The sequence below is a fragment of the Passer montanus genome, unplaced genomic scaffold (assembly GCF_014805655.1).
Source record: "Passer montanus isolate IOZ18808 unplaced genomic scaffold, ASM1480565v1 scaffold43, whole genome shotgun sequence".
Lineage (NCBI taxonomy): Eukaryota > Metazoa > Chordata > Aves > Passeriformes > Passeridae > Passer > Passer montanus.
The window spans coordinates 3213978-3239862 of NW_024369151.1; the positions used below are offsets into that span (position 1 = coordinate 3213978).

Below are 25885 nucleotides of genomic sequence, written 5' to 3' on the forward strand. Positions count from 1 at the left end.
CCAGTTTTTGCCTCCTGAGGAATTTTCTATTTTCTTGAGATTCTTAACCAGGTCATTCACTCACTGATGGGTTTAATTACCTGCCTGAGCAGCAGAGCTGAGCTGCCTTTTCAGCAGCACAGCCCGTGCAGCGTGTCCAATTCTGCACACAGATGTGCTCGAGCAATAACCACCAGCTTGAAAAGAAGGATACAGGAGATCTCCTCCAACACAAACAAGGTTGTAGCTCTCTCAGATCCAGTTCTGTGCAGCTTTTATAGCTGTCCATATGATGCTTTCTGGTTTTCTATGCTTGTGGGCAAGCAGGGGCTGACACTCACTGGAGAGCTGGGCTGCATCAGAGGGATCTGCAATGCCTTGCTGGAGACACGGGTGTCACCTCCGAGAGCAAAGGGAATTTCTGAAAATGCTGTTAAATGCATTAACAATGAGCTGGGGATAAAGTCAAAACCCTGCTTAGACATCTCGACTAAGTGTTGCCATACAACTGCAGCCAGTGGTGGGTCTTGGCTGAAAATGTATTTATACATTCAGACAGATAGACATGGACTTCACTTGTTTAAACTCAGCTTTAGTGCAGACGAAAGCAATAGGGGGTGGTGGGGAAAGCACAGGCTGCCACCACCCTCACATATGGCAATTGTTTCCTGTAAAGCTTGCTATATTGTATTTATGTCATCCCCTGACATATCACAGGAGGCCACAGATGCCAAACTTTTAGCCAAAAAAAACCTCAACCTGCAGCTTTTAGTGAGGGCTGTCCTCCAATTTATTTGTGTTTTGTTGTTGGTTTTCTTTTCCCTTCTGCTTTTCATCTGTCTGGTTTCTATTTCCACTCTTTCTGTTCTTCCCTCCTCCGTTTTGTTTTGTCTTGTTTTGTTTTTTTACCATGTTTGAGGAATCTCAGTTGCACTGGGAAGCCCGGGAGGTATGAGTGGAATGCTCAGATTTAATACATCCTTGCCTGAACTCTCTTTTGACAAATCAATTAATATCTGCGGGCTCTGGGGGCAGAGCATTGGGGGGCACAGGAAGATGAAGCAGCTGGGGTGCAGGGCTGGAATGAGGCTGGGGAAGCTTGGCAGGGATCAGGAAGGGAGGACTGGGGAGGGGCTGCTTCAGGTGCAAGGGGATGACACAGAAAGTTATGAGATTTTTCAGATTCTGGAGCTAAGCACATGACTGCAGAGACTGGCTATACCTTTCAGGCAGGCAGGCAGGCAGGCAGGCAACCACCTCGCTCTGCAGTGCCAGGTGCTGCCTTGCTCTGAGCTCCAGGCCTAAGGGATGATCCACAGCTGGCAGAGGTCGCTTCCCATGCCACTAGTGCTGTTTGGTCTGAGGGAGCCTCCTGTGCCAGCCTGGGGCAGAAGCTGCTCTTGGCTGATTTATGGGGGATCTCAGGGTGCCAGGTGATGTTGGGGATCAGGTGCCTGTGAAGGTCTGGGAAGGTTTGAGGGAAGGGCTAGACTTGTGCTCTGGGTGCTGTGAATTCAGGACAGACTGCTCCCTTCAGATGTGCTGCTGAGGGCTGGGAGGGTTCCCCTCTTGGCTCCATCCCTGGTGTGCATGGGACTCTGCAGCTGTGTTTTTCAAATGCCATTCAAATGAAAGCAGAGAGGGGAAATCCCATTTCACTGGGAATAGCTCTCAAATGCTGAGCAGCTTTTCCTCAGAATTCTGTCTTTTGGCTTCCTTGCTGCAGACTGACACATGGTGTCTTTCTCTTGATCAATTTGTTTATCGTTTGCTTGATTATCATCTCCAATAGCAAGACATGGCAGGTCTCTTTTGCTAATCTTGTTAGTACTGGCTTTGAAGCAGAAATCTGGTTTAGGAAAAACATTTGGGTATGTTAAACTTTCTTGAAGATGCTGCCTGTGAATACCAAATCATGATGTATTTGAATTGTCTAGATTATTCCTGAGCCTTGCATTTCCATCTGTTTGGGTCCTGAGATTTGGGTCCTGCTCCTCATCTCTCCCTGTGTGTACACACATGCCAGCACCAAACTTCCCTTCTGGCTTTCAGAGCAGCTTGTGTAGCTCTTCTGAGAGAACAGCACAAGCAGCACCCTCTTCTCCATGCTCATCTCCTGGACCCAGCTCTCCCCCAGTGATGCCACTCTGCCCAAGGGAGCCCACCCTGTGTGGGGGGCTGGAGAGCCACCCCATTGCTCCTCCTGGGTTCCTCCTCCAGGAGAGCTGCTGCTGACCTCTCTCTCATTAATGTTGTTAAAGTGATGTATGGCTCCAGGAAGACGTGAGAGCAGAGCCCTGGAAGAGTGATGACCTCCCATGTGTCTTCTGCACAGGTACCCAGACAGCAGAGGCCCCCTGTGCCTTCCCAAGGCAGCCCCCTCCTCTCTCTGTACCCCTGCAAGCTGTTTATCTTGTGGGGAAGACATTAGGAGGTCTAGGAGAAGAGTTCAGGCTCCAGAGCTCAGGCAGTCCTTGACCTTGGGGCTGAGGCTTGCTGTGGGGAGGTGACTAATGACCAGAGACTGCAGTGGTGTGGGTTTTGTGTGGATACACAGGTAGAAATCTGCTAATGCACTCCGTGTTTACAGAGCCAGGACACCCCTGGCTTTTTTTTTTTTTTTTTTGGTAAAAAGCAAAACTACATTTTTTCATTTGCAGAGTTACTTGGCTGTCTGGTGCTGTCAGATATATCTTTGATTCAGTGAAACAGTCTTTTCTCTGACAAATCCTCACAATTTGGTCTTGGCTGCTGTGGGAGCCTGGCTTCTCTTGTGCATTCCAGAGGTTGATTTGAGGTGGCCCCAGCAGATGTCAGGGTGGGCTTGTGGGTCCTGTCATGGGCACAGCTCTCTCAAGGGAGCTCACAGTGACAGTGCTTAAAAAACAATGGCTCTGTCCCTCTCCTGCCAGCCATAAACCAGCTACCAGTGTCTGCAAATCATCAGGAGATGGAAATCACCAGGGGTTTTTTCCTCCCTGGGCAGTTGGCTGCTTGTCTTGTTCTCTACTCCATCCCAACCAGGTCCTCTTCTCTTCCGGCTTTTGATCCAAGCCCAGAAGTACTGGAAGATGTATAGTTTTAGGTGAGATGGTTTGGGAACCACATAGCACATCCTGCATCATGGAAAACCAGGGGATCCTCATGCACTCATCAGGGTTTTTCCTGTTTTTTCATGGTGACTCCAGAATTCCTCATGGGGCAAACAGTGAAGCAGCACCCTCTTCTCCATGCTCATCTCCTGGACCCAGCTCTCCCCCAGTGATGCCACTCTGCCCAAGGGAGCCCACCCTGTGTGGGGGGCTGGAGAGCCACCCCATTGCTCCTCCTGGGTTCCTCCTCCAGGAGAGCTGCTGCTGACCTCTCTCTCATTAATGTTGTTAAAGTGATGTATGGCTCCAGGAAGACGTGAGAGCAGAGCCCTGGAAGAGTGATGACCTCCCATGTGTCTTCTGCACAGGTACCCAGACAGCAGAGGCCCCCTGTGCCTTCCCAAGGCAGCCCCCTCCTCTCTCTGTACCCCTGCAAGCTGTTTATCTTGTGGGGAAGACATTAGGAGGTCTAGGAGAAGAGTTCAGGCTCCAGAGCTCAGGCAGTCCTTGACCTTGGGGCTGAGGCTTGCTGTGGGGAGGTGACTAATGACCAGAGACTGCAGTGGTGTGGGTTTTGTGTGGATACACAGGTAGAAATCTGCTAATGCACTCCGTGTTTACAGAGCCAGGACCCCCCTGGCTTTTTTTTTTTTTTTTTTTGGTAAAAAGCAAAACTACATTTTTTCATTTGCAGAGTTACTTGGCTGTCTGGTGCTGTCAGATATATCTTTGATTCAGTGAAACAGTCTTTTCTCTGACAAATCCTCACAATTTGGTCTTGGCTGCTGTGGGAGCCTGGCTACTCTTGTGCATTCCAGAGGTTGATTTGAGGTGGCCCCAGCAGATGTCAGGGTGGGCTTGTGGGTCCTGTCATGGGCACAGCTCTCTCAAGGGAGCTCAAACACAGTGACAGTTCTTATAAAACAATGGATCTGTCCCTCTCCTGCCAGCCATAAACCAGCTACCAGTGTCTGCAAATCATCATGAGATGGAAATCACCAGGGGTTGTTTCCTCCCTGGGCAGTTGGCTGCTTGTCTTGTTCTCTACTCCATCCCAACCAGGTCCTCTTCTCTTCCGGCTTTTGATCCAAGCCCAGAAGTACTGGAAGATGTATAGTTTTAGGTGAGATGGTTTGGGAACCACATAGCACATCCTGCATCATGGAAAACCAGGGGATCCTCATGCACTCATCAGGGTTTTTCCTGTTTTTTCATGGTGACTCCAGAATTCCTCATGGGGCAAACAGTGCAGAAGAGATAAACACAGCATTCTGCACTTCTGGGTCTTACCATCAGGATTTCATCTGGGAAACTTAAATCTCTGGGTGAGCAGACTTTTAAAGAGGCATCATTTTAGGCTTCTTAACTGAGGGGGGACAGCAAGAAGGTTTTGTGTTCTTGTTGGGATTTTTAACTTGTGTGAGAGGGGCAGGTGGCTCCAAGCATTGCTTTTGATGGAGGGGCAATGCCAGGAAGGCCTGGGAGGGTGCTGAGAGCTTGTCCATGCCAAGGGCACACAGGGATGCCCTGGGCTGGGGAGTGTGGGGCTGGCTGGGCAGGGTGCTGTGGGCACTTGCTGGGACCCACGAGGTCCTTCCTCCTCTCAGCACCTTTTGCTTTAGGCTGTGATTTTGCTGCCCCCAACAGTCTGCTGGTTTTGAACCTGCCTGGTGCTCTCCCACATCGAGATGTGGCCCTGGAGAAGTGGGATGTGAAGGCTCTGGTCCAAAACTTACTGTGTGAGACTCACTGGGGCTGATCCCATAAACCTGGAGCATCCTCATGAGCATGTTTTGGGTCGCAGGGACATGGCCTTGGAGTGGCACCATGCAGGTGAGGTCACAGTTTTACCCTCTTCATGCCTGAGCAAGGATTTCAATCAGGGCAGGATTTCAGTGCCAGGATTTCACCTGGACAGCCCATCCTGAGCACCTAGAATTAGAATACTCAGTCCAAATCAAAATGAGTCAGCTAATTTAATCAGCATTTATATGGTCTAATTGAAGATTGTGGCCCTTTGCTTGCATCATCTACTGTGGCTTATCACTCTCACCACAGTGTAGAACAGAGATTTTTGCCCCACCCCCCAGAATGTATTTCAAGAATGTGGTGAAAAAAATACAAAGAATATATAACTTTTTCTGGAAATACAATATTTCATAAGGGAAATTTGAAGGCTAAAGTAACTGAATTCCAGGCAAACAGGCATCAGTATTGTTAGGAAATACAGCTCTCTGCAGGGCAAAAAAGAGTGGTATGCCAGGTTTAAATAGGAATTTATAGCCACTGACTGCAAATTACCTTATAAAATTACTGAAACCTTCATAAAGTCATCAATTATGCGTTTAGTCTTGATTGTCATTTATTGCACTTCTTAATTGTTCAGTAAACTTTTCTGGATTAAAGGGTGTCTTTCAAATTGACATGGGGCTGTTTTATTGATGTAAATTAACAGAGTATTTTACATAAGGGGCAGCCGAGGGACCAGCAGCAGAAGAGTCTCTTATCCACTAATAAAGGCAACACAGAGCTGGTGTTGTGATTTCAAGTGAGTGGAGTTGTGTGCAATGATGAGTGTGCAGGCAATAGTTATAAATCCTTGAAATCAGGATTGTTATCAGTACGGAGTGCGACAGTGGAGGCAGAACACAGACTTTTAATCACTCTGTTTAAAACAAGAAGAGGAATGACAGATAGAGAAAACAAAGAAAAATCTGGTGGATTTACACTGAGTCCACATTAGGTCTTCTGTTAAGTCTTTTCCAAGACAGAGCATGCTTCACATGTTTTCACTGTTGTTTTTTTTTAAAGTTATTACCATTTCATTCATTAGTGTTTCCTCAGGCTCACGAGGAGCTGTGGCCTCACTCCACCCACTGCAACCCCTGCACCACCACTATGTCACCGAGCAAGTAACTCTATTTCTCCTAAAAGGTGCTGGACTTCATGGGATTCACAAGCCAGGGTGCCCAAATCCCCTTTTCTTTGAAGCTTTTCTCAGCTCTTTGGGTTTCATTCCATGCTGTTCTGTGGAGGCAGCGTGATTCCGATCATACCATTGCTGATTGCATAAAATATGCCCTGAATCCAACACGTTGTGTTAAAATCTGGTGTCTGGGCCCTGTCTGATTCTGAGCAGAGTAGCTGTTGGATGGTGTTCCAGCCATCCTTAACCCAAGCCAAGTTGGGAGAGACTTGATTGGGATATCGGTGAGGGGTAAAGACTGTGAAACCTCTGCTGTGATTGATGGAGTTGTGCATGGAGAGGACAAATATGCACAAATACTTACCCAGAATAGTAGGGCCTCAATTCAGTTGTATCTGGCAGACTTTTCAGCTCAACTTTCAAGAAATATTGTTTTTAATTGACCTTCGTGTGAGTAATTTGAAGAGCCAGCGCCGCTTTTCGCAAGGAGAGTTTCAAGCATGGAAACTCCCATCGTATGTAAAATTAGTAATTTTACTGTATCATGAGTGATTAAACCTGACCCCCCAGGGAGCCAAAAATAATGCTGTGTGACTTCCTTGCCCAATTAACACAGAACAAATGTGAAAATGTGTACATTACAGCAAATTGTGTGCTAATTGGCCTCAGAGAAATACTAACGATGAGGAAGAAATGGCCATGTAATTTCAAACATATTTGAGAGGTTTCGCAGTCTACTTGCAAATAGGAGGGGAAAAAGTCGAAATTTGACAAAACCATTATTTGTTATGATTTATTCACTCAGCTCCAGTCTTGAACCTGGGAGTTATTGGCAGCTTCAGCTAAGATTCCTGCTGAGTATTTCTCCTTATAATGACTGCATACAGCATTTAGCTCAATGCTATTTTTTGGCATAGTGTCATAAATATCTATTCTAATTCTTCTCTCTATATGTGTAACTAGGGTTAGATGCTTTTTTTTTTTTTTTCCTTTTTCTCATGAAAATACCTCTTGATGCAAGACAATCTCCCTCTCCCTTTCCTGAGGAGAATTTTGCACTCAGGTGCAGCAGTTGGATTATTCTCCTTGGGCAGGAACTTCTCTGCCAGGTCTGTACATCATTTAAGTACTGGCTTAAGCAGAGAATAAATGTCCATCTGTGCAGAGGAGAATTTCATCTGGTCAGGGAAGTTAGATTTGACCCACAGACTTAAGGAATCCAAGATTTACTCACTATTGCTAAAATCAAATCTCTTCCACTTCATTTTCTATCACATCTAGAATTTATATATTACATTTTCTCTATGCTTTCACTATGTCGTCGGAATAGAACTGCTTGAAGATGTAATTTGTGGGCTAGAGGTAAATCCCATCTTTCCATACTTTTTTTCTGTCTTCCATAAGTACAGGAAGCAGAGCTCTGGGCTTTTCCTCTGCAGCAAGAATATCCCAGAATTTGTCACTGGAGCTGCAGGCTGATGCATTGAAGTGTGATTTGGTCACAGTGAAACCCTTTTGTAAGAGACAGAAGGTCAAGTATGTCCAAAATTAAATGGTGCAGTGCTATCAAATTGAAGTGTTTCAGTAATTTTCCTTGATGATCTCAGCCAAATCGTGATGTCCCTAAGAAACACCACGATTTCACAGAATTAGCTTTTTCTCCTGGAAAAAGTGGAACCAGCATTATTTTAAGAGCCTGCTCTTCCAGCCTTGACATGTGCAGAGGTCCCAGGGACCTCAGAGGAGTCGTCATATGAAGAAAGCAGTGTCCTGGCAGCAGGATTCCTCCTGGTTTAGCTCCTGCTGAAGTTGAACAGGTTCACTTTAAACTTCTGGATTTTTTGGTTGGTTTGCAGTGTCCTCTACGAGCTAAGTTAGAGCAGTGCAGTGCAGCACTTAGCTGGGATCTTAAATTGTTTCTGCCAAACAGGCACAGAGAGAGAAGTGTCTTTTTCATATCCCTGAGAGTTCTTCAGGACATTTATAGGAGTTTGTACCGTTTATTTCCCAGTTAAACATTTCCTCTCAGCTGTTGAGAGGCTTAATGGCTTGGAGGTCTTGTATTATAAACTTTGTAGATGCTCCCAGTATTTTGTCTTTTTTGTAGGAAGAGCTGTGGTGGAGGGATGGGCTGGAGAATAGAGAGGGGCTCTAAGGCTGTGCTGCTGGTTGACTTCTGCTGGGATTTTGTGGATAAACCCAGCACCACTGAAAATGCCAGTCATGTATCATGGAGTGTTCAAATTAACAAGAAACTTAAAAATAACTTTTTTTTTTGAAGACTTGTGAGCATGCAACAGCCCTTTCTCATTGGAAAAAATGATTTTCACTACTGTTATAATGTGCATTTTAAGTGGAAGTTGTCAGAACTAAGCTATGTTAACAGAAGAGCCTGCAGAAGCAGAGAGATGCCAGTCCCAGGAAAACTCTGGTGCATGATTCCTGTTGTAAATATATAGGAAAGTAAGATGTGAGAATCAATTTAGAGATGGAAGAAGAGGATGATGGGAGTGGTTTGTGACCGGGGTTGGTGTGATTTAACTTGCTTTTACTGGATTTCTTCAGAGGAGAGCAGTGGCCCGGACAGTCCGTGAGTGCCACTGCCAAGTCATTTCCACTGATTAAGGACTTAGAAAAATCCTTTTTGTTGCCATCAGGGGGAGCTTTTGAGATCTTTCAAGAGTGAAAAAAAAATATTTAAAAAAAAAGAAAAAAAAAGAAAAGAGGAAAAAAAAAGAAACGTCCCAGCTCAGAAACAGAGATCTACAAACCAGCAAGCAGCCAGGAGCTTACCTGTGGCTACAACCAAGCCAAGGAAACCAGGGACCAGAATTCATTAGGCTGAAAATTAGCAATATTGAGAGAAGATTTTTTGATTCAATCCACAAATAAAATTAAAATTTGATTTTTTTTAAATTATTATTTCCAAAAAATAACCCAGGAGTCTTTGGAGCACTCAAAAGCCAAATCCTACTCTGTTGCTACAGCTTCTGGAAGGCAAATGCTCTTCAAAAAGCTTCTCTCCTTTTAGCTCCTGATGATTCGATGGGGACCTTTGATGCAACATTTGGATTAGCTGCACACAACTGCACTGAGGGGGACCACAAAAGGGGGAGCCTGGCTGATTGCATAACTTTGAGAAAATAATAAGAGGAAAAGAAGGAATTAGAAAAAGAGAGAGAGAGAGAGTGGAAAAGAGAGAAAGAAAGAAAGCAATTAAAAAAAATATCTGAGACTCAAGTTTCAAGACTCTTTATGTGCTGCAGAGGAGCATAAGGTTTACCAGCAAAGTGCAACGGGGAGTCTGAGAGGAGAAATAGCTTTCTCTTTTGCCAAGAAAAAAAAAAAATAGGAATGTGTGTTTTGGACTGGACTGAGAAAGAAAGCTGGGGAGATTGCAAAAAGGGGGGTGCAGGATTTTTGTCACATTGATCCATTCATCCTGATTGTCTTCTTTAAAAAATAAATAAGGGGGGGAGAAGTGATAGGGGGATAGAGAGGAAGAGAGGAAAAGAAGGGGGGAAAAGGAAAACAGCAAAAGTGTTTGAACCTCTGGAGCTATCTGCTCCTTCAAGCTGATTGATTAGTCATGATCCCTGCAGTTTTAATGGGAATCATTCAATTGGGAAGGTGGAGCACCCTAGAGTAGATTAGCATATTCTTGTTTACTCATCTTCTGAGGGGCTTTTTCTCTTTTCTTTCATTTTGTGGAGAAGAAGGGAGGGGGGGAGGTTGGGGGAAAGGAGGGGGTTGTGGCTTATGTTATAAAGGAGGCCAAAAAAATAAATAGATTAGAGCATCTTTTGGGGGGAGGGAAATCAGTGGGTCTGAGTCTTGGAGAAAGCTGGGGGGTTGTTTTGGTTTTTTGTTTTGTTTTGAGTGTGTGTGAGAGTGTGTGTGTGTTTTTTTTAAGAAGAAAAAAAAATAAAGGGAAGAAAATTCAGCAGAGAAAAGAAGAGAGAGAGGAGTTCCAGCTGTGGAGGAATAGAGGAGAAGAAGACAGATAGAGAAGGAAGAACAGAGAAATACATTTCAACCAAGAAGGAGTTTTGATTTATTTGATTTTTATTTGTTTTAAGGAGAAAAAAAATCTATAAGCAGGAAAAAGAAAGAAAGAAAAAGAAAAAAAGAAAAGAAAAAGCAACTGAGAAGGGTTATAAAAAGAGCAAATACCAAGAAGGGTGAACAAGAGAAGAAAGTCAAGGCAAGGAGGAGCCCAAAGCTGGCAGATCGGGAGGATTTGCAGGGGAGAAGGGGGGGGAAGATTGGAAATGCAGCTCTGGAGTTTGCTGCTGCCTCTTGCGCTTCTCTGTACAGCCCTAGCCAGTGGACCCGAATGTGGGATGGACGAGCGCTCCCGCAGGGCACGAAGGGACACCAGGCACAGCCGCCAGCTCCTCCACACTGCCCCGGGCACCTGTGCCACCAGGTTAGCCCGAGGAAGGCGCTCCACTGCTGGGCTGGAGCCTGGGCATGTCCCCCGCAGGAGGCAACAGCGGGAGGTAAAGGACGAAGAGGAGTCCCTTACCCCGAGCAGGGCGCTCTATTTCAGTGGCCAAGGTGATCAGCTGCGGCTGAAGGCAGACGTTGAGCTGCCCCGAGATGCCTTCACTTTGCAAGTGTGGCTGAAAGCCGAAGGCGGACAGAGATCTCCGGCTGTCATTGCAGGTAGGTCTGGCCGTGCCTGTGGCTGCAGCATCCCCGCTCCGTGCCGGGAGCCGGCTGGAGGCGTGCGTGTGTCCGGGAGCGGGCTGAGCACACCCAGCCCCGCGGGAGTGCCCCGCGGCACACGGGGGATGGATGCATGCGTGCGTGGATGGATGGATGGATGGATGGATGGATGGCAGCGCCTCTGCCAGCACGCCGGGCTCGCCTTCGCCCCGCCAGATATTCCGGGAGATCCCGGAGCTCTGCGGACCGGCTGGAAGTGTAGGCTCGCAGGAAAAGTTATGTAAACTTTTGCATAGGGGAAATGGCAGTGCCCTGGGGTGGTTTCTGTCTCGCTGGGTGCGCGGGTTGAGGTGCAGGTAGAAGAGGCAGCTCTTACGGTGGGGTTTTGTCTAATTTTCAGGTTGGAAAACTGTAAGTAGAGCATTTGAAAGTGGTTTGTTTGTATGTATGGAAAGAAATGTATGTGACTGGTGTGTGGCTGCAAAGAAACGCATATCTAAGGTCCCCCTACGATTTCCTTGGTTTTATTGGCTTTTTAGTGTACTCCACTGTTCGCTCTTTAGATGCAGTGTTAGCATGTGGTTTCCAAAAAGCTATAAAGGAACTTTTTGGCTATTGTGAAACCTCAAATGAATCAAATGAGTTTATAAAGTTCCCAACCCCTCGACACTCAGCTACGGCTGGGACTCGCACTGCAGCTAGAGGATGTGTGGAGTATTTTTGTCTCCCCTTAGAAATGGCAAGTGTAACATCAATGATTCTAAGGTCAAACAGCCCTATAAAATCATTTAGTACTCAAAGCAGCTACCAGTCTAAGCTGTCTGAGCTGGACAATAACAAGGAGCATTGCACTTTTCTTATTTAAATTTTATGAGCCCATTCTGAATTTGGGTCCCTCTCCCCGCGTTCGCTCCCTCTCCCCCTCCCTCCCTCTACCTCCCGCCCTTTCCTCGCTTTAGTGATAAAGTGCAGCGAAGTTGTCGTGAAATCGGATACTTTTCGGAGGGTTACAAACCCTTATAAATGTCGCCACATCCATCTTTGCTCTGAAGGAAGTCATAGAAAATGGAAATGCCCTTAAAAAAAAAAAAAAAGAAAAAAAAAAAAGGAAACAAGTCAGAAAGAGAAACGGGTATTGGGGGGCGGGGGGAAGACATGTTTTACAGTCCTTCTGGCGAGGAGATTCCCTGAAAGTACGAGGTTTCCATGTCCTAGGATGCCTTAAAGAGACAGGGAGGATTTCCCCTTTCCCTTTAAGTGGAGTCACTTCCTCGCAGGAGGCAGCGCTGCCTGTGCCGGCGGCGCCGCTGCCCCGCCAGCCCCGCTCGCTGTCCCCTGCCACCCTCCCTGCTGCCACATCCCCGGCTCCGCTGCCCCAGCCCTGACCGGCGCGGCTGCCGCCTCGCAAGAAAGTTGCTTTGTCCTAAAGAAAACAAACAAACAAACAAAAAAAAAAGCAACTGAGGTGAACTCAGCCGTGCTTTTCCTTAACTTTCCCTAATCGCAGCTGCTCCGCTCGCTTGTGAGGAGGGAGACGCCGCTTGTGCGGGGGTGCCGGGGTGGGCAGGAGGTGCCGGGCATGGGCTGGTCCCGTGTGCCTTCAGAGCAGTGATTTCATAGGTGAACCACATCATTCCGTGATTTATTCCCCCTGGCTTTCTCACACTCTGCTCTTCTGGTTCCCAACCCTAACTTAAACCCCAGGGCTCAAAGTGCTTCCCTTTCAAGTTGGGAAAGGCAGAATTGGGGTTTACACAGATCTCATCGGTACCAAAAGAGGGTCAGGGTATTTTTTAATGTGTTTAATCCAACACCTAGGACCCCATGTCTGTCTTTGGTGCAAGTATCTCTAATTCTCACGACAGGGAACCTAGACAAACACACACAAAGATCATTTGTAGTAAAATACTTTAATTGGATGGGGGAGGTTAGGTTGTTGCCTGTATAAAACACTTGACCCATTTTATGCATGGAAATAACATTCCACTGTGAAAAATGAAGAGAAATGCCCCAGTTTTGCACCGTAGAGCTTCAGCTCAGCTCAGGAGGACTTTGTGATTTTTATTTTATTTTTAAGCTCCCCCTGCCCCCCTCGCACACACTCTTGAAGAGGAGCCAGGTTTGGCTCTGTGTGTAAACACCTGGAAGAGGTCCAAGAGGAACTCACTTGGAGTATCCTCTGCACACCACAGCCTCCCAGACCTGCAGCAAGCTTAGGGAGAGATTACGCTTCCCTCAATGAGGAAATCAAGGGTTCTGGCTGCCAAAACTCTTGGCTTTCACATTCTCACTGTTTTGGGATGTGACAGACTGAGGAGCTCAGTTCTGCTGTTGCATTTGCATCTGTGGGACCCCACTGAAATCAAAAGCCCATCTGGGTGTTTGGAGGGGAAGGGACTGGGGCACATTTGCTGGCAGTGCCAGAAGTGAATTTCCCCCCAACTTTCGTCCCAGTTGTAAATTGGGAAGCTGTGTGGCTGTAGAGATCTGAGGGAAGGGCTGGGATTGACTGGAATACACCTCTTTTTCAGAGTTGCTCTTGTGTCTTCCCCTATTTTCTGCCCCCCCACTTTCTGCCCGTGACAACTGCTCCCCTTGCACCACTCTCCTTTGGCATGTAAGAAATTACTGCAAGTGGTTCAGGAGCAGTCCCCTGTGTGCCTATAGGGGAAACCTGTTGTGTCTGTTAAAAATCTCATGTAGGACCCAAGTTGTTATCAGCTCCTGCGCCTGAGCCCTGACATAACGGAGTTCTTCTGCTAATCCAGGCTACAGGAGTTTCTGTCTGGAGCCAACTCTCCTTACGTCACCCTCTGCTGCAGTATTCAATTTGTTTTCATAAATGGCTAATTTTACAGCGCTGTTAAGTGGGTTCGTCATTGTGCCGGGCCATGCCCTGTGTCTGATGAGAGGCAGTCCTGGTGCCAGGCTCTGCCAATTTTCACGCTGCTTGGCAGCGATGTTATTGCCGCCCTGTTTGACTCCGCTGATATCTGCTCTGGCATTTGTCAGAGGGAAAGCTGTTGGGAAACTGGAAGTCTGACCCATTGATCTGCGTTACGCAAAAGCTCAGGAGCCCTGTCGGGGCTGGGCTGCGCTCCTCGGAGCGGCTCCCGCGGTGCGGCTCCCGGAGCAGCTCCCGGCTCCTGCGCACTCCCCCTCCCTCCATCCCTCCCTCCCTCCCTCCATCCCTCCCGGGCCGCAGAGTTCTCGGACAAACCCTGCTGGGATGTGCGCACCTAGCCCGCAGCCCAGCACATCGCTCTTGTAAACACGCACATGTGCACACGGAGTCACTCCGCGCCTTCGGGCACCTTCCCCGCGCAGCCTGTGGATGCCGGGGCAGGAAAGGGTTAAGGTGGGGCTGTGCTGGGTTAGGTAATGCACACACACCATGGAAATGAGGGGCTTCAAAGCGCTGCTGACCTTGCTGCTGTTGTAATCAAAGATGTTTCAGTTCCACTGTGAAAACTCAAGCCCATCCTAAGAAACGGGATCCTCCCGAGTCCCTGTCAGGCTGTTTTCTGGGGTGTGGGGTGACTCATGTTTTCACACGAGCGAGATGTTGACTCTTTACTAGCTGGGAGCTGAGAGCAGCGGGATGAATGATCGGCAGCGGGAGCCGGAGTAAGAAGGCGTGCCTGCTCTGAGGAGTGAAAGTTTTTTCTTCGTTTTGTTTTGGTTTTGTTTTGCTGTTTTTCTCCCCCCACTTCTTGGTTTCATTCCCCTCCGTCTCTCTATTCCTCAGCCTGCCAACAGGGAGCATGATCCCAACTTAATAAAGCTTCATATGTAAGGGAGTGCCTATGTTTTCCCAACTTCAGTCCTTGATGAACATAAAACTGCAGCAGAATCCAAAGGGAAAGAAAAGCCAAAATCAGCATGGTGGAGCTCACTTAAAGCCACAGCTTTTGCATGTAAGGGACTGAGAAACATCTGTGTCAGGGTCCAATTATCAGGCAATTATAAAGATATGTAATTGACACTGCATAGGTCTAGTCCCTTGCAGAGTTAAAGAATACATGTTTGCTTTGGGGAGCTGTTTCCTTCTGAAGTTTTGGACTCTGATATTGATTTAATACACTTCAAGTAGAATTGGTGAGCTGAGTCCTATCTCCAGAGCTGATCCTTGTGCTGGGTGTGCTGGGAACTTGAGGATGTTTTCAATAGAAAGTTTACTCAGAGTTTCATTGGAGTTAAAACAATAGGCAGGTAGATAACATGGCATTTCCAACAGCCTGTTGTCTTTCAATTGTATGAACTTTCTAGTTGTGTTCTGTGATGAAGAACTACAATGAAGGAGAAGTCAAATATGAAACTTGTAGTTCTGCTGTTTAATTAGTGCTGGCATGTGCAAGGTCCCAGGGTGCTGGCCATGGTGGGCAGAGTGGAATGACAGGAGCTGGAACACCTGCCCAGATGTTCCTGCAAGGTGACAAATCTCTGAAACACCATTGCTGAGGGGTGGGGGAAGATGTGTGGGTTTGGCTTCCCTGTGGATGGGTTCAAATGATTATCCACTTCATGACTATGGATCTGGACATGGCTTGACTCATAGGTCACTGAACAAAATACCCTCACAGCTTGTCATTTACTAAGTATTTGCATTTGAACAGCATATTTCCTTCAGCCTGTGGAAGCTGAGACAAAAATTAGAAACTGATTTTTCTTTCTATAACATTTTCAATTTAGTCTGACATCTGACCAGCTAGAGTAAGAAGAGCACAATTAGAAGGAAGCTGTTTGTTTGGTGGGTTTTTTTTTTCCCTTTAAGCCCTTACACGTAGGCTGCTCTAATTAATTAAATGATAATAAAACAGAGGTCAGTTTGACTCTGTGTGTGAAGGGTGGCAAATTTAGAATCCAAAATGATGTATGGCTGTCTCCTGTAGGCACAGGGTTGTGTCCCAGGCTGAGTTTTCCTCTCCAAGCTTCAGCCTGATTTATTTCAAGCCAGCCTGTTTCAGTTAGAACAACTCGCGTGAGGCAGAAAGCAAGCGGTGAGGATGGTGTTTGGAGAGAGAGCATAGCAGGGCTGTCCTCAGGGACTGCTGGGGATGTCTGGAGGAGCGCAGAGCAGGGCTGTGCAGGGCGGGCTCGCTGCTGAGGGCGAGGGGAAGCCCTTGGAGAGGCTTCGCACGCGAAGCCATGGCCAAAGCCAGCCCTGGGCGGGGTTGGAGCACCCTGGGAATCAGGCTGGAGCTGCTCTCCAGGCCCCCACTCCCACCCCAGTGGTGCCAGGGGGGGTTGTAGGTGGCCAAGGGGTGCTGAGGCTGTGGCTGCACTGAGCACAGCCCCTGTCAGCCCCAGCCACACGTGGCGTGGGGAGGGATGAGCTTAAATCCCAAATCCCAGAGGGGCTCACTGGTGCTGGCTTCCTGGGAACCCAAACCCAGACCCTCCCCACAGAGAAGTGCCAATTTCCAATGCTGAACAAGACAGGTCTCTGCTTGCACAGCTGAGCCAGGTGTTTGCTGAGGCAGCTCCATGGTCCTTGAGTCCACTCGCCTTTGCCAAGGGTGGCAGAAACCCTTGGCTGACCACATTGACCAGGAAGGATCCAAGTGCCAGCGGACACGTCGCTGGTCACTGGGGTCTGACTCAGCTTAGAGGCAGCCAGCTGAGGGGAGCAGGGAGTTTTGGTGCAGAAATGCCTTACTTGGAGTCTGGGTCTGGCTCTGCCAGGACATGGGTCTGTCACAAGAGAGGTGAAGCCACAATGCATCCAGGAGCACATTTAACTCTAAAGTGTTTGGTGCCCTGGCAGCCCAGAAAGTCAGTTTTGTCCTGGGGTGTGTCAGGAGGAGTCTGGGCAGCAGGGCAGGGGGGATTGTGCCCCTGTGCCCTGGGCTCAGGTGAGACCCCACCTGAAGCTCCATGGTCCTTGAGTCCACTCACCTTTGACCAGGAAGGATCCAAGTGCCAGCGGACACGTCGCTGGTCACTGGGGTCTGACTCAGCTTAGAGGCAGCCAGCTGAGGGGAGCAGGGAGTTTTGGTGCAGAAATGCCTTACTTGGAGTCTGGGTCTGGCTCTGCCAGGACATGGGTCTGTCACAAGAGAGGTGAAGCCACAATGCATCCAGGAGCACATTTAACTCTAAAGTGTTTGGTGCCCTGGCAGCCCAGAAAGTCAGTTTTGTCCTGGGTTGTGTCAGGAGGAGTCTGGGCAGCAGGGCAGGGGGGATTGTGCCCCTGTGCCCTGGGCTCAGGTGAGACCCCACCTGCAGAGCTGCCCCAGCCCTGGCCCAGCACAGGGAGGAGCTGGAGCTGCTGCAGAGATCCAGAGGAGGCACCAGGGGATCAGAGGATGGAGCAGCTCTGCTGGGAGGAGAGGCTGGCACAGCTGGGATTGTTCACCTGGAGAGGAGAAGCTTTGGGGGGACCTCAGTGTGGCCTTGCAGGGCCTGGAGAGGCATAAGGCAGCTGGACAGGGACTTCTGACAAAGGCTTGGTGTGCCAGGACAAGAGGGAATGGCTTCACACTGAAAGAGAATAGGTTTGGTTCAGATCTTAGGAAGAAATTCTCCCCTATGAGGGTGGGCAGCCCTGGCACAGGGTGCCCAGAGCAGCTGTGGCTGCCCCTGGATCCCTGGCAGTGCCCAAGGCCAGGTTGGACAGGGCTTGGAGCAGCCTGGGACAGTGGGAGGTGTCCCTGCCATGGCAGGGGTGGGATGGGATGACTTTTAAAGGTCCCTTCCAACCCAAAACATTTTATGAAAAATATTCCAGGACCAGCAGAGTTTAGGTGCTCTCAAGGCTACAGGATTAACCAAGTGCTTTCACATTGGGTTTTCATGCTGGTCTGAGCCAGGAAAAAAAAAAAAGAGCCAAAGTATAGTGTCTTTTTTCAAAAAGACATATTGAAAAAACAAAAATAAACCCTTCCATGACTGGGGTCGACTGAAATGCTCCCATATAATAGTTTTGCTTCTAATTTTATCTGTTGCTTTTTCCGCTTCCCTTTTCTTTTCCCCAGTAGAAATTACAGGAGCAGAAGTAGAGGAGGGACCACCTGGGTTGCCAAATTCAGTCCCCTGCAGTGTCAGGGATATAACAGCAGATAATTAGTCCAAACATTCACAGAAAATCCACTTTGTGGGTTCTGATATAGCACAGGCCACAGAAGATTTCCCAGTGCTCTACTATAAACCAAAGCTCTTTAGCTAAGACTGGGAGTCACCATTTTAATGTAAGACAGGAAAAGAGAAGGACAGATCGACAACGTCTTAAGTACCTAAAATCCAAAACATTGTTTTAGAAAACTGTTAAGTATGAGAAAGAAAAACATTGGCTCTAAAAGGTATCAGCTTTGTTATTTTCAGAGAGTTAAAATGAATCAGGTGTTTTGACAGTTATGAAACTTCTATTGAAATTTTAAGTTGGAATATTTGCCAAAACTGATCCTTTCCCACAGATAGTCTGTTTTGATTAATTTCTCCTTTTCCTGAGAAAAATATTTGATCAAACATTTCCCACCCTTCTCTGGTCTTAGCCTGTGTGGCAGTTCCTACATCCCTACAACTGTAGAAGGAATCAATGCTTGATTGTGTTTTTACTTCTTTGCATCTTATATTCCAGATGATTGAGAAAATGCATCAGAAAATACTTGTTTGATCAAAATCCTCCATGTTTTTTCTCTCAAGTGCATCAGCAAGTCTAATATAATCTTTTTCTTCATTTACCCTCCTCTCTCAATGGTACCAATTTTTCCATCTAGTACTGTTCACATGGGCAGTATAGATTAGTCTTCCCATTTCATAAATATGAAATATATTGGACTTTTCTGTTGCCTGGGTTCTGGGCATTTGCTTCATGCATTGTTCTGGGCATAGTTGCTGTGCTGTGCATTTTGGTTCTTTGTTTTCCCAAAAAAGAGGTTTCTGAAGATGAAGATGTATCTTTTCCCTGACCTCATCCTTCAATTGCTCTGTGCCCATTTCCCCACCTGGGGGTTGTTGACATCTGGGTATGATTCTTGATTTTATTTCACCTTTCTATGGAAAAGGAATACTTGATTGTTGTGCTATTTTCTCTGTCTCTCCACATTTCTCTTCATTTTCTCTGCTGTGAGCATGCATGCACATACACACACCATTTCCAAAGCCTCTTTGATTTTCTTCCCAGATCAATAGAGCATTTAAACTCCAATGATCAAGGAGGAGCAGCTTGTTTATTTCCCCACATATCCTGACACAAGTGGCACATCTTGTAAACTGCTTTGATTTGATGTTAGTGCCTATTATAAAGTTTACTCTCCCCAAAGCCATCCATGAAGTTAAAGTACTCTTACTCTGAGCAGGAGCAGAGCAGAACTAAAAAAGGCAAGGTAAAAACAAAACAGGAGTGAAATATCTTACCACAGAAATTTGCTGTCTGCTATCCTTGTTGACAGTGATCAGAACAATTTGAGGACTGTTGAGTTTGGCAGCACTAAGTGAGGGTACATTGTGTATCTCAGTTAAAAGTGAACAAATATGAATACAGATCAATTATGCCTTGGCAGAATGGGGCTGGATTCGTGGTTACACAGGAAGCATGGACTTGATCCTAAACCTGGTCAAGATCATGAAAAATACCATTGAGCTTGGCTGAATCTGGCAAAGGCTGTGATTTCAGAGAGTTTTCCACACCCCTTCTCTACAGCCTGGACCTGTCTGTGTTCCTTGCTTCAGTATCCTTTATTTTGCAGACTTTTTTGCTTTAGATGTGAGAGAAGAAAAACTGTGAAGCCCTAACATCAGAGGAAGGAGACATGTTTATTTGGTTTTGCTATACTCCAAATCTCAAATTGGCCTCTGTTTTTTCAACCTTTCTTCTTTTTCTTCCCTTCTCTTTTTTCCTTTTATTTTTCAACATTAAAATATCCCCTATTCCAAACCCACTCTCTCATTTTCTGTTCTGCAGGGTGATGTAATTGTGTGTCCAATCCCTCCACCCTCTCTTATCACCATCCTAGCCTCAGTCTCTCCCCTACTATCTGGTGTCCTTGATTCCCCTGCTTTCCCTCCTTCCCTCTCTGCACTGTTGCTGCTTTCCTGCTCCTCTCCTGTCGTCTGTGCTGCAGGAGGGTGGTGTCCCCTCCCAGGGTGGCCACAGGTTGGTGGCTTTGGCCAGCTGCTGTTGGAAGTGCTGTGGGAACACAGGGTAAGCAGGCAGTGTGCTTGTGTGCTCAGCCAGGCTCATGGGCTCGCCTATTTTCTGGGAATTATTGATATTGTTCTGTTTAATATCCATCCTCGCCGTGCACAAACAAGGAGCGAGCGCTCGCTCTCACAGAGAGGGAGCGAGGGGGAAGCGAAACTGAGAAGCATCTGGAGTTGGCCTGGTGAAGCAGCAGCTGAGAGATATGATACCAGCTCATGAAAGCACAAGAATTGCTGTGTTAGAGAAACAGACCACTCTGTTCTGTGCTGGGCACCTCCTGGGGCCTGGTGGGCTCTCGAGTCTTCCTTTTGGGTGATATTTAAGGTTTTTTTATCTCTTCTCCTTCCTCCCCTCTGCCGTGTTTTTCCTCCTTTTCCTTATCTAATTTATTGTCTCTCTGTTTACTTTAAATCACTTTCCCATATGGATTTCTCTCTTCTGACCCATCTTCCCCTCCCTCATCTGATTCCCAGGAGTCTTCTGTCGTCATGGAACTGGGAGAAGAGCAGCCCTATTCCTGACACCGAGCATCAGCTGCAGGCTCCTTTCCTCCTTCGTTCTCTTCCTTGTCTGTTCTCTGCTGTTAGTGTTGGAAACATATTCACAAAGATCATCCACTGGATTGAGGAAACAGATTTTATCACCATTATTTTGTTTGTTTTATTTAACTCAGGGAATGAAATGGAGAGGAAAGGCCTTTGCTGTTACCAGTGTTACTTAGTTTTGAATGGAGTGTTTTTCTCCTGTACTAATGTATCCTAGTGCTGTTATTTTTCTTTATCTTTGCAGCAAGATTATGGTTTTATAGTCTTGAACTTGCCACAAAACTTCCAGCTGCTGATGGTGATAAATCTCAGGTGTGAGAGAACACATCCCTTAAAATCACAGAAGGATGCTCTGATTCGTCCTGGATGTGGCATTGTGCTGGTGACAAAGTCAGCCATCAAACCCACCAGCAGCCCTTTTGTTATTTTATTATTGTTTTTTAGGGATGATGATGGTTATTCCTCAGCTGAGATTGTTCCCCATGTGGAGTTACATGCCCTAACTCCTGTAGGATGTTTCCTTGTTGGTGGTTGATGGTTCTTCAGTGGATGATGGCAGTACAGAGTGGTGGTGATGGAGTCTGTCACCTGCCAAGTGACATCCTGCTGGTGACAACACAGGGGCTGGGGGAAGAAGGCATTTGGAATTTGTGACATGAGCTCTTTGGAAATAGCAGAAAATCAGATGTTCTGGAATTCATATCTCTGAGCCAGAACACTGGTGGTGGTTGAATCCACACAAATTATTGTATTTCTCAGATGGAACAGTGTGTGCAGCCCCCAATGGGAGAGAAAAACAAATATCAGCAAAGCTCCTTAGTTCAGAGCACTCCAATTTAAATTGGAACACTTTGATATTTTTTATCCGTCTGCACATTGATTATTGTATTGACTTGCTGAAATGGCTTGTAAAACATTGAAGTTGTAACTGCTTATCTTCTTAGGAAATGCTGAAAATCTGCCTCTGTATATCTCAGGTTATTAAATTAAGGACAAAAGCAACTCCATAAAGCTTACCCCATAGTTAAATCCAGACCAGGTGAGAGGCTGCAGAAGGGGCCCCAGGGGATTTTTGGGGAGGGATCCCCACCCAGTGCACACCCTCGTGGCTGAACAACCAGTGTTTCTGTCAGGAGCATCACCAGGGAGGCTGTACGTCCAATCCACAGGAGTTGTTCTGAATGCAGCAACATCTGTGCTTGTAAAGTCTGAGGTGCTAAAGTTGAAATCTGGAGCTTGCATTACTACTGTCTTACATGTCATCTGTCTTGTGGATAAACAGAGCAGCCTCTCGGAGGTCAAAGCAGCACCTTTCACCAGTGATAATTTAATGAGAATTATTTTCAGCGTAAACTAGACAAGAATTGGAAGCCTCCTGTGCTGTAGCTCGTGAATGGAGATGTTCAGGGAGAAAAGGAGTACTGGGAGAAAAAGCAAATGTTAACTAAATGGATTACACACAGAGTTTTGAAACATACTTGGCAGAGAGAAGGGTGAGCAATATAAGCCAGATTCTGCTGTTGAACACACCAATGTAAACCTAGAGTAACTCCTTTGGAGAGGAAATCAGGGAGGAGGGCTGCTACAGACCTGTGAAAGTGTAGAATTTGGGGCAGAGACAGAGGGCATGCAATGGGGAAACTGACCAGGCTGAGAGGTGAATGTTGTGGAGAACAACCTCCAACCATCGTCACCGCTGTCGGTGGTTTTATTTGGGTGTGTAATGGTTATGGTGATGCAGTGGGAAACATTTGTACAATGTGGGGTTGTTTTTTGCTTTTTGAAGTATTTTCTGCATATACCTATATCGTAATCCCTCCAGGCTGTGGAACTGGGCCATGTACCAGTGTTACAGTGAGCCCTTTGTGTTTCCGGCAACAAACACTCCTGAACTCTGCTCTCCAGGCTTGTGGCCTAAACTCCTTCACCCCCGCCCGTACTGTCCCATCTCCAGCAATAATATTCCCTCCTCTGTTTATAAACAAACACCCTCAGAGAAAGTTCACGGGAAGAAAAGTTAGTTAGTGAAAATCCACCACGCACCCAGGCCCGGCTGTGGGTTGGAGCCAGCAGGGTTGCTGGATGTTTCCTGCCCTGCATCTGCTTGTAGGAGTTTCTTTGATGAGATGTTTGCCTGTCTAACTCTGTGTCTTCCTCATCTTTTCCCATCATTGTGGAAAATATAAAGAAATGGGGAAAAATTGTAGTCTAAATTTGCTTTGAAATCAGCACGGACAGCATTTGAGAACCCCAAGCAGGAAGGTTGACTTTAGTAACCCTGTAGATTTTCTTCTTGGTAAATCCACTGATTCTGTCTGTTTTGTTGTTGTTGTTGTTTTAACATCAAAATTAAGATTCTGGCTCCTGGCAAAACTGTTGCTCTTGAGTTGCGCAAAGGCTGTAAAAGGACCAAAATAGCCCAAAGGATAATTGTCCACTATAGTCTGAGCACAGGGCTGATGGTACATCTGGTGTTGCACACCATTCTCCCAGAACCGCCCCTTCAGGAGGTAGGAGTGAGCAGGACCCAGGGGAGTGGGTAACACGGGACTGTGGTCATCCTGGGCATGAGCAAAGCATGGTAATGGTGCCAGCAGCTGGAAAACATAGAATGTTTTTTGACTTGTTCCAGGGGTTCCACAAATCTCTGACAGAACAGGGGCAGCTGAGTAAATAGTCCATTCTCTTGTGGCTTCTCCTGGTTTGTGTCTTTAGCACTGCACCTTGGTCTCAGGTAGAAGATGAGTGGATTAGGTGTTTGTTTCCTTCCCGGAAATAATTGGATCCTCTAATAAATCTTTCTGGCCACTCACAATGCACAGGAAGATCATCAGATATAGAAAAGCTCTGGCAGTAAGGGAGGCAGCCTGTTCAGGCCCATGGTTCTTCACTTGGGCAGAGGTGGAGTGTCAATGCAAGGCTTGTGTCACTGTTCCAGCTCCCGCTCTTCCATAAAGAATGTGTTTGGAATTTGGGGCTAAGGGAGCTTTTACAGATATAATCAATGTGGAAGTTGTGGTCCCACTTTTAGTTCTAAAAGCCTCGAAGTTTTAGAAGTGTAATACAAAGGGTGTCCAGTGCTGGCAGAATCTCCAAACCTTACAATGGAATGGTTTAAAATAGCCTTATCTATCGATTTTTGTTTTTTTATTTTTTTTTTTTTTAATTAGGAAGAGAAAGTAGTAAGAGAACAAATATTTTCTGTCAAGTCTTATCTGTAAGGCTACCCCAGTGTGGTCTCTCCACCTCCCATCCCAATGGGGGAAGATAATCAGAAGTGAGCATTTTGCATTGCAGCATGGACAAAGTTTATCAATTGTTGCACAATCCCTTTGCCTGTGAGCAGGTTAAATAAAGGAGCAGGGTGGAGCAGTGGTAGAAATGGACCTGGTTTATACTGGTGAACTTCCTCCAAGCATTCCAGTGTAACTATCAACAGTATCTCCTCGCAGGAAAGTTGAGCAATTCATTCTTACCCTTTGAGGAGTTCTGAATTATTGAAGAGCAGAGGATCCTCTGCTGGGAAAGGCTGGAATTCCCCGCAGTCCTCTTGCTAGGGGTGGTTTAATCAAACAGATTGTTTATATTCTGTGTCTCAGCAGAGGCAATGCTCAAACAGCAGTGGTCTTCAACTGGACGCTGTAGCATGGGGGGTTTATTTTATTTTGTTTTAAACATCAGCATACCACCAGTTTTACTGGGAAATGGCCATCTGCAAACACCTGCAGGCTCCATGGAACAGGCCAGAGAGGGAAGCAACAGCAGCTGTGTCTCACAGAGGCAAAATGAGACAGCAAGGGGGCCGTGTTTCTTCTCCAGAGGTTTCTGCAGGGCTGGGATTTGGCAGCAAAGGTGGGCTGGGAGCACTTGCACTCCTGGAGGAAGAGACCTTGCAGCAGGAGGAGGCTGAATGTTGGTCCAAACTCTTCTCTGAGCTTCAAACACTGATGGTAGAGGCAGAGAAGCAAAATTCTTTTTGCCAAAACCTTGTGTTTTGCCTCACACTGTGAAGGCCAAACTGTTCTGTGAACAGTTTCTGTGCTCTCAGACTTAAGAGGGCTCAGACTGAATGAAATGGGAGTTATGTATTCCATGAGAGAGGAAAGAAGGAAATGAGATTAGGACAGTTCTTCCTACCACCTCCTAACTCTCCACTCCCTCAGGAGGAACATCTTTTGCACCTATATCAACAAACCAACAACCTACTGCACTTCTGTATGTCCAAAATTGGCCACAAAACTTGAGTCGACATTTTAATTTGTGTTCAGATACTTTATTTTTTCATTCCTCTTTGGTATATTCTGGAAGTGATGTATTTCCGCTCCCCACACGCAGGATTCTCTGTGCCTCACCGAGGAGGACGCACGCAAGTAGGCAATGTGGCCAACATTCTTCCAAACCCAGCAACCCAACCAGCTGTTCAGCAGGGCTGTTATTTATTGAGAGCTGTCAATGTGTTCAACACATGGTGTCCTTTGCCCTGTCGAGCCAACAGCCTGGCTTTTATGGGTTTCTCTGACACTTGTCACACACTGGTAACAGGACAAGCTGGAACAGGCACACTGGTTTATGTGAACATTATTCTAGCAGGGCATTGCAACAAGATGTTCTATGAAGGAAGGAGGGACAGAGACCAGTTGGCAGAGGAGAAAACAGAGGCTGTTGCAAAGGGTAGAGGTTCCTTCTTGGCTGGTGCTTTCGGAAAGAGAACAGAGATTTCCTTCAGTGATAAATTAGATGCTTGGGGAGAAAGAAAGGGTGTTTGTTTCAGCAGTGATGCAACTCCTGTGTGAGAGCAGCAGATTCCTTCTCCTGCTAATTCCAGCTGCTGGTTCTGTGGCAGAGTGGAAGTGCACAGGAATTGCTTTGGGGTTTTAGTTGCTGTTCTGCAATTGTTGAGAGGTGCCTTCAGCTCTGTCCTTTCCATCTCCAAAGGTGGGATAATGGCTCTCAGCAGCCTGCAGAGAGATGCTGTTTGTAAGGAAGAGGAAATGTCATTACTGCTTCATGATTGAAGCAGTGAATGACAAATGCCACTTCTTCGCACCAACAGGTTGGAATGCTCAGCCAAGAACCACTGCTGGCTAGGGTCGTGCTAGGTTCCTGTGCTGCTGTAAAGGGAAGACTGAGGTTGTGGAATGCCAGAGACAGAAAGACAGGGGGCACATCTTGCCAATCTCCTACTTATCTATTTGTCCCATCTTTTTTCTTTTGACTTGTGTAAGCTCGTATTCATGAGTATCACAGGTATTTATTTTCCTCTGCTGAAAAACAGACCCATTGCCTGAACAGTGTGACTCTGGCCACATTCCCTCCTATTCAGCACAATGCAATCTTGGCTCTTTACTAGTTAATATTTTCTGTCAACAACCTGCAAGGAAACAAAATCAGTGCTGATAAAATTTGCAGATGTTGCAGAGTGCAGGGAGTGGTAAACAATGACCAAAACAGGACTCTCAGTTGGGTGTTTTCAAAAGCTGAGAACATGAAAACTATGCATTAGAGTAAAGCCAAATGTGAAGTCATT

At 46.6% G+C, this 25885-nt stretch overlaps 1 protein-coding gene across 2 annotated transcripts in view; it reads left to right on the top strand.

Annotated features, from left to right (window-relative positions):
- The first annotated feature begins 9843 nt into the window (after positions 1-9843).
- Positions 9844-25885, top strand: part of PAPPA (pappalysin 1) — a 175030-nt gene continuing 158988 nt past the window's right edge. The window contains exon 1 of one of the 2 annotated variants that reach the window (XM_039720237.1): positions 9844-10665. In XM_039720237.1, the coding sequence (XP_039576171.1) occupies positions 10269-10665 (397 nt within the window). In that variant the 5' untranslated portion in view covers positions 9844-10268. Of the gene's footprint in view, positions 10666-10845; positions 10944-25885 lie in introns of those variants that run through there. The other variant, XM_039720239.1, reaches the window with a different exon arrangement.